This window comes from Cucurbita pepo, chromosome 9 (assembly GCF_057944985.1).
Source record: "Cucurbita pepo subsp. pepo isolate OVF chromosome 9, ASM5794498v1, whole genome shotgun sequence".
Taxonomy (NCBI): domain Eukaryota; kingdom Viridiplantae; phylum Streptophyta; class Magnoliopsida; order Cucurbitales; family Cucurbitaceae; genus Cucurbita; species Cucurbita pepo.
Genome location: NC_141806.1, coordinates 9,393,044 through 9,402,652, shown reverse-complemented (window position 1 = coordinate 9,402,652; position 9,609 = coordinate 9,393,044). Strand labels below are relative to the sequence as shown.

Sequence of the window (9,609 nt, the reverse complement as noted above, 5' to 3'; positions counted from 1 at the left end):
GAATATGTTTTTGTTTACAAACTATACGTTTTAGGGCATAAAACCCAACATCCTAGAGATTCAGGGTGTGACATGATGAAATCAAAACCCCATAACGGTTCTCCCAACAGGCATTGAGTAATTCTTGCGAAAGAAGTCTTGCGCAATTCCTGTTTGAAACTATAGTTCTAGAATTTTTTGAACTTATCTGTTCTACCTCACCCTAAAATTTCTAAGGTCCTCGTAAAAAGTTTGAAAGTTCAACTTAAAAAAATAAATCGGGAATTTAATGCCTTGTTGGACTTGGGTGCTATACCATATGTAATCTATGAATTGCTTTCTCTATTTTATATTTTCTACCGGGAAGTATTCATATTTTGTTGTCCATTTTATGAGAGTGTTTTAAAAATCAATGAAATATTTATTATTCTTGGGCTAATAACTATTATCTATTCAAGGAATTTTGTTAGTGAAAATCTAATAAATCTCTCAAATTATCCCAAAATTAACCTTAAATTGTGTTGCATAACCGAGATTAGTTAAATGATTGAGTTTTTTTGCAACCATAGCATGCATTTACATAGTTTCTTGCATGTACTATAAGTACGTATATTTATTCACATGTCCAACACAAATTGGTAGTTAAGCTAAAGGTTGATTAGGAAATGATAAAGAATATTGTCGTTTTCTTTCTTTTCACGGTGGCTTTAGTTGGGGCTCAGGTTCCAAGGGTCGCGTTACCACCACCAGGACCTTCTAGATATTACATTCATGTGGTTAACGGGCTAAGCAAACTTGGGTTGCTTGTGCATTGTCAGTCTAAAGACGATGACTTGGGGTATCATCGTTTGCTTAATCATGGAGATGATTACCAGTGGAACTTCAAGGTTAGCTTTTGGGGATCAACCCTCTATTGGTGCAAATTGGAGACGCCACAAGCATATGTCTCATTTGAAAGCTTTTGGCCTGAAACGCAGCACTTATGGCTCCGTGATAGGTGCAAACGTGGAACTGTAGGAACTTGTCTTTGGACGGCTAAAGATGATGGAATTTACTTGAGAAACTTTCTTGCTAATGTTGATGAATTGATTCACAAGTGGAACTATAAAAGTTAGAGAAGCTTTATTATCTCCTTTTGGTGGAATTATCCTTCCGGAACCAATGAAAAATAATGGAATAACACAAAAATGTTGTTTTTTTTTTTTTTGTATGAAATTTATTTCGTAACGAAGTGTATTGTTGTTCTCCAAAATTTTAAATTATGAAGAAAAACAAAATATTATATTTGTATATGAATACAAGTTTTCAAAGTTGTAATATAGTTTTTATATTAAAACTAAAAAAAAAATGATGTTTTTTACGGACCAATCTGAGAGAGAGTTTAGAACAATAAAATCTAAAATAGGTATTAAAAGCTCATGTTTCTGTCATCTTCACATCGATCTTAGAATAGGATGGTAGGCACAATCCCTTAATTTCCATATATCTTATTAAAAGTTTCACATATTACATTGTAGTTCCACAATCTTTCTTGATGTCCGATTTTCAAGAATTTTGATCTCGGACCAAAACTAAAAATATGAAAAAGAAAACAAAAAAAATGAAAAGTAACATAAAATAAAACAAGAAAATTCGATAAAATATAAATTTAAAGGAAGATAAACAACACCAAAATTAAATACAAAATAATATTTAATTACAAGAGGGTCCTCTTAAATTTCTTTATAAATGCGAAAATGGTGTTGGGATATACGAACACAACTAGTGAGGCAAACACCTTATATCGTGTAAAGTTATATTATTCGGTTAGTAATGCAATCACACACAATATATGACTGTGACCTATCGTTTAAAACATAGCATGACCTTAGTTTTTTTTCAATTCTTGGCAGAGTTGGATGCATGGTACTTTTCTACACACGGCCCACGTACGCATACATGGACCCTTCAGACGGATTGGTATACGTGCCCCTTAGGCCGGACTTTGTCGGGCACAACACAATACATGTGACTGGACCCTCATAAAAGAAAAGGTCTTCATGATAACATGTCGAACATATATATCGAAGGTATGCATCCGTACTAACTTAACATAACGGGGAAGTATCCCGATACACATGACATACATACATGCACGAGGTCCCATGATTTTTATTCACTACATATAGTTCAAGTAATCATACTATAGCCAGAGTGTTCTTAGTTTATTGGATTTAGATTAGTGATCGTAATGTTCACTTTATTCAATAACAATCTTTACTTGATAAACAACAATAATAACTTTATTGAAAATAGAATATGTTTTTATTACAAACTATACGTTTTAGGGCATGGTACTTTTCTTCAATTCTCTAACAATCTTTGTGAAGCTAACTCGTTTATGTTTGCTCATAATGCAGTTCTCACAAGGACTCATAACAATCTCCGCATCAAATACACCTTGTTCATAGCCGACGATTTTTCGTACATATTCGACAGCGTCTTCAACAGACCTGACGTTGTCTTCTCCTTAATAATGTTGAACGCCATGTTTCTCGATAGCGTCAACCGGATCAGCCCCAAGGCTTGTCGATCCTTGAGCTTCCACTGTTCCGTGGTTATGGTATCCGGCTTCACCCCCAACAGAGGTTCGTGAAGATCTTTCTGGTACAGACAATCTTCAATCTGCATTTTCCAGAAACCGAAATCGGATCCATCGAACTTCTCAATTCCAATCTTTGAACTTTCCATCTTCACAGATCGTGGCGAGTTTCGCCTGACTCTGACTTCCGCCTGCCTCTGATACCAGTTGTTAGGATCGATATCAGTCGTTAGCTCTGATACCAGTTGTTAGGATCGATATCAGTCGTTAGCTCTGATACCAATTGTTAGGATCACACAACAACGCACACGCTCGATCTAGATGAACACAAAGAATGTGATAGAGAAAATTGCAAGGAGAACTCTGGCTAAAAGGATTCTTCTTTTTTATCGATGACTTCAGGTATGTACAACAAGAGAGAGTACAGAGAATAGAAAAGTACATTTTCAAAGCTCTACCGGACCAGATATATATATATGGTATAGTTTACTATATATAGCTTTATCAGATTTAGCCATCTACTATATATAGCTATTTACCATATATAGTTTTACCGGATATAACTTTACCATATATAGCTTTACCATATATAGCTTTACTATATATAGCTTTACCAAATATAGCTTTACTTGATATAACCGTTGACCAAGCTATAAATAAGTATTAGGCTCCATAACATAACACTTTTAACCAATCTCTCAATCCTATTGAGATTAATGTGGCCTAGTCTTAAGTACCAAAGATAGGTATTAGAAGAAATCTTTTGTCGTTTATTTTGAGTTTCAGCTGTTTTAAACATCTCGGTATTTAAAATAGCTTTTGTTTCGCTCGGTTTTAACATATATAAGTTGTTTTCTAGTTTTGCAGAACAAATATGAATACCTCTTTTGCAAATGAACACTTCATTGATTTCAAAAGATACTTTATACAATTGTTCTAATAAACAAGAGATAGATATTAGATTTCTTTTCATTTTAGGAACAAAAAGTACATTATCTAATATAATGAATCTATCTCCAAAAAACAACTTTAAATTTCCTACTAATCTTGCTGAGACAACCTCTCCTGTTCCAACCCTGAGTCTTATCTCGCTGTCTGCAAGCATTCTCCAGGAGCTAGTTTCCTGGTAAAAAGAACAAATTTGATTAGTCGCCCCTGAATCTAGTATCCAAGTTGAGTTTTCATACTCTACTAAACATATTTATACAACGAGTAAATCATATTTACCTTGTTGTGTCTTTTCGTCTTTCTTCTCTGCAAGGTATTTTGGGCAGTTTCTCTTCCAGTGCTCGTTTTCGTTAAATGGAAACATTTTCCTTTATCTGCTTTTTGAACCATGTGTTTGCGGTTAGTAGGAATCTTATTTTTCCCTTTACCCTTTACCCGTCTTCTTCATCAAAACACTTTCAGAAGTTGAAGGTCCAGACTTATTTTTGAGGATGATCCTCGTAATAATTTCATGGAAATAGCAACATTTGCTTCTCCTGTTTGTCCCTTGTTCGTTAAGAGGGACTGATAAGTCTGTAGCTCATTGAGAAGAGCAGTCAAGTTATATTATATTTTGTTCATTACCACATTGGTGCGGAACTGGAAGAACCTCTTCGAAAGAGACATCATGATAAAACTGACTTGACTCTTCTCATCAATGACAACTTCATTTTCTTTTGCCACATTGAAATGGACCATCATGTCCAGGACATGTTCTCTAACTGAGGTCCCTTCTTTCATACGGCAGTTGTAAATGTATTTTATGGTTTCATGTCTAAGGGAGAAGGACGGTTGTCCAAACATCCCTTTTAGAGATTCCATAATCTCTTTAGCAGTACCCATAACATCGTGTTTCTTAGCCAAAACATCAGATATGCTGGCTAGAATGTACACTCAGGCTTTGTCATTTGCCTTTATCCATCTGTCGTACGCATCCTGAACTGTTCGGTTTGTATTTAAGATGGGGTTTGGAGGACACTCCTCAGTTAAAACAAACCTTAAATCATCAATGACCAATATTGTGTTTAGGTTTGATTTCCAAGTTGCATAATTGTCGCCGTTTAATTTCTCAGAAGCGAGTAATTGTACTATTGAGTTTGTCATGCTGTGATATAAAGAAAATTCTATTAGTGATTTGACTTAATCCTGTTTAATCAAATCAGTTTTAGCAAATGTAATAATGTATCCAAATCATTATTAATTTGCAACGATACTTTAGTGAGTTAGAGCAACTGCTACCGAGGGGCAGTCAATCACTCATTCACTAAACCAAGACATTAGTGACTTAAACACTAATCCCAGAATAACTCTTGTTCCTATAGTGTTCTTAATTATCGTTGTTTTGTTCAAGAATATACCAACTATTAGTATTTCTTCGTAAGTGTGACCCGCCATTTTCAGACCTCATAGATCGGTCCCAACAATGCTATCGAATGAAAAAGCCAAAGTTGGAAATGGACCTAAGAAATCCTATCCATTTCTTGAGTTTGTGTTGTTTCGACTCCCATGTTACGACCCTCTGAATGGGTAGTTGCTCTAGGGCAACATGCAGGTGGAACATGGGAATCTCACGGTGCAGCCTAGTGGTGGAGACCATAGGACGTATTTGATATACTTCCTTCTCCCACTTACTGTAATACTTTCTCTATTCACCTTGTTATTGACTCATGCATATACCTTTCGAATGGAGGACTCTCCCAGGGCAACACGAGGCCGAGCATGAATCTCACTGTGTGAATTTTACAGAGAGCATGAAAAGAAAACGATGTATCTTATACACCTTTTTCCTCCCACTAAGTATTTTAGATGGTTGGGTATACTCATTACTTAAGTATATTCCGGCTAATTAAATATAACTTAAGTCTACGTGATTTTTCTAAATCTTACATCACTTAAGCATGCTCATAAAACTGGGCTAACTAAGCTCAAGTACTGGTCCGATCTCCGGGTAGTAGGTGTTTCGTAAACTGGCAACTTAAGTACCTCCAGCCTTAGACAAGATCGTGCCAGGTGAGCTTTCTCGTAACCGCAATTTTGTAAGACATCAACCTATTTTAACTATTAAAATTGATCGTGCTCGGTTCTTAACCCTAAGTGAGCATGCACTTATCTTTATTATAGATTTTAACGTCTATCTTGTTTTATGACGTTGAAAATAACCTATAACATGCATCTAACATGCTTTATATAACAATTATATAATCATCCATTCCATGCAATAATATAACAATTTATATCTATCACTCATGGAACCCTAAACATGCATACTATACATTATAACACTTATAACATACTTGGAATGCATGAAACATGCTTAGCCTATGGTGGGATTTTAAATCTATATGACATACTTTATGCATATAAATTTTCTATTAAATTAAAACATACATTCATAATGCATAATTAATTAAACACACTAAAGTGGATTGGTTTTGGCATTTTAAAACAAGCAATTAACTAAATTATTCATTAATAATTAAAATAACTTGAACCGCTCCCCAGGTCCACGAACTAGGTGAACCAACCCTTAAAAACGTTGAACCGGACCCCAAAGGTAGCAAAAACACCCAAACCGCCTCTTCCATCTTCTTCTTCGGTTCAGCTTGCTATCTTTTCCATTTTCGATCAATTACAACCTAAAATGAACTCTAATGACTCCATAAAAATTACAGACCTTTCTTCATTCATTAAAGCCCATACACATTAGGCTTATTACAATAATTGTATCAAATGGAAGCATAAAAAAAATGCCAAAACCAAAACCATCCACTTTAGCAACCACAAAATTTCATTCATGAAATGGTACCCACCATGATCAAATTAATGTAAATAAAGTGCATAAAACCTTCTCTGATACCAATTGATGGTGTTAATAGAACACATGCGGAAGCAATTTGGATCTTAGGCACTCTAAGTACATCAATTATAGTAAATTAGCTAGCATGTTTCAAAAGCATGAGTTTGAATACTAACTTTTTGTCGCTCAAGTTTCTTAACGAACCGGTTTCAAACCACCACTAGTGTCTTCTCCACTATCCTCCGGCCTTGAAACGGGATTGTGGAATCCGGTGAGTGACTAAACTTGGGAGGAATTTTGTATATATGAAGAGAGTGTTTGTGAGAGGTTTTTCTCAAGGTTTTTCACCAAGAAGAAGAAGACCTTCCATGTATCATGATCACTCTATTTAAAGAGTCATGTTTGCATGTTCATGCAAATTTGAGATCACCAAATTTTGACACTCAAAATTCCACTCAAATGTTTGGGATTATGTGGCAAGCATGCATGTTTGAGATAACCAAATTTTGACACTCAAATTTCCACTCAAACTTGTGGGGTTTATTTGGCAAGCATTCAAGTTTGGTTAAACAAAATTTTGACACCTCAAAATTCCACTAACATGGATTTTTCGATTAAATGAAATCAACATTTTGACTTTCTTCATTTTAATTCAACAATTAATTTGAATAATGAATTTCAAATTAAAGTAACATTAAATGATTAATTAAACTATTTAATTAATATTTAATATTAATTCAAATGCCAATCTCAATCAATTCCGACACATAATTGATTAAGATATTTAAATCTTATTTAAATATCTCAGATTCTCTCTTTTTGTTTAATTCGTAAATAAAACAAAAATGCGGTTAAATATATCCTATATATGTAGCGCATATTCCTTAATTTGAATTCGAACACTTCGAACTCACTCATCACACTGTTCTATGGTTCAGTCCGATATGAGCTAGCAGAGGGACCTAATGGACCTATAGATCATGGGCTCCAACGATCCAAGATTAACCGGTTAAACTCATTAACCTTGTTAACCAACATTCGTTAACTACTAAGACACTCGACTATAGCCTAGTAGTTGACTCCCCTCACTATAGATATATTTTTGTCCATTTGATATAACCATGATTGGTAAGTCAATCATTCACAGGTTGTTCGTAACTAGACCTAGGTCAACTTACCGTTTTACCCCTAAAGTTACTTCTTGTTCCTTATGTCTCACTGATCCTCTAATGAACAATTGGTTTGTGGTCCAACCATTAAACCGAATCCCTCTCAGGCCAATGAGAGGGTTGGGCCCCTTGTTCAAGACCTGGAGTCAGTGCTTAAGGGAACTACCTCTCTTCTATCCCTAAAAGTGGGTAGGAGTGAATTCCATCTTGCACCCCACGTCCCCAGCTATTCACCCAGTCTTACCCCTGAAATGGGAGGCCTATTAAGTCGGCGAACTAGAGCCACTCTCACCCATGCAAATCTAAGGATAATTCCGAATAAACAGGAGTTCATGGTTAGCTCAGGATTAAGACCGAGTTACCTAGGTTATCAAATGAAAAGAAAATCAGTCTCAACAGTAAACGACTTTATAAAGTTTGAGTGATTTTCTTCATGGTCCGATCTTATGCAATACTCATTGCATAGGACGCCCCCACTCACATGTCTCCACATGTACAATTTGGTGATCACATTGTTTATATCATATACAAAACTTGATCCACTCTTATGTCTCTACATATAGTTCAAGTAATCATAATATAGCCAGAGTGTTCTTAGTTTATTGGATTTAGATTAATGATCGTAAAGTTCACTTTATTCAATACCAATCTTTACTGAATAAACAACAATAATAACTTTATTGAAAATAGAATATGTTTTTGTTTACAAACTATGAGTTATTGGACATAAAACCCAACAAACTGGTCTACAAGAGGATTAAAATTAAAAAAAATACAGGGAGGGTGACGGTTTGGTTTGACATGGCGGGTTCGACTTAACTTGCCACGTCATCATCCTCTTCCTCTTTTAAGAAGAAGACGCGCATGTCCAATAGCGCTGCCGTTTTAAAACGCCTCTCACCTGCTCCTATCATGACATTGCTCCCCTTGATTTCTTCATTCAACTTAAAGATGGTGTTACAAGGATGAGCTTGGGATTGACTTCATACATTCTCTTGGATTGTAGCCTAAGTTATTTGCCTCTAAAGTTCGTCGGAAAACTAATACTTACCTCTAGTTAAATTAGTTGGTTTGAACGAACATCTTTATATGTGTGGCATTAATCTCGCCAGCTCCAAAAAGTGGCATTGCTCCCCTTGATTTCTTCATGAAACTTAAAAATGGTGTTACAAGGAAGAGCTTGAGATTGACTTCATACCTTCTCGTGAATTGTAGCCTAAGTTATTTGCCTCCAAAGTTCGTTGGAAAACTAATACTTCACTCTAGTTAAATGAATTGGTTTGAAGGAACGTCTTTAAGTGTGTGGCATTAATATTTATAAATTCTTCTCAATCTACAGCTCACCCAAAAAAGGAGATAATTGACTTGTTGGGCAACTCGATCTACGACGTTTTAGCTCTAGATTTCTCTCCTATCTCTCTTCCCTCCTCTTTAGATGGAAGACCATGACTGTGTTTTCCAGATAAGAAGTTGTTTTAAGCGTTTTTCAAAGTTTATGCTATAAATGATGTTCATGTAAGAGTTATATTTCCACATTATAGATGAACATGAGACGTTAGTAGCGACTCTAAGTATGTGGAAATTTAGGGTCGTTATAGTTGATATCAAAGCTATAGGTTTTAGATTCTGTAGACTAGCCTACGATGTAGGCTTGGCACATTCCATGGTCCCAACGTCGATGTCCTATCACCTTCAGGTACGTCTTGCATAAGATAAGAAAAGAGAAACATTTTCGAACTCCCATGCATTTTTCTAGTGATATTACTGAAATTGTTGTGATATTTCATGTATTTATTATAGAGTATGATGTGATTTGTTGTATGTTGAGTGATTTTGTTTGCAATATGATGTGACTTTAGAATATGTATTTTTAATAATATATATGCATAGTGATGAACCTTAGACTTAAGAAATGCTATCTTGGTTTCTTGAACCATGCTGCTTAGACCACGCGAAAGAGTAAGACAAGGAAGGGGACGATGTCCTATTAGAGGTAGAGGACGAGGTGAGGCTGAAGAGAGTTCACCTCAAGAAGGATCACAGATGGGGTTTGAATTAGAACCCTTATTGCATGAAATGTCTGTAAGCACCCCTTT

The 9,609-nt window shown here is 35.4% G+C and overlaps 1 protein-coding gene across 1 annotated transcript; it reads left to right on the top strand.

Moving 5' to 3' along the window:
• Positions 1–644: 644 nt before the first annotated feature.
• On the top strand, positions 645–1,094 carry LOC147791264 (S-protein homolog 1-like). Its single transcript, XM_087126607.1, has one exon. The coding sequence runs from the start codon at positions 645–647 to the stop codon at positions 1,092–1,094; it is 450 nt and encodes a 149-aa protein (XP_086982733.1).
• Positions 1,095–9,609: the final 8,515 nt, after the last annotated feature.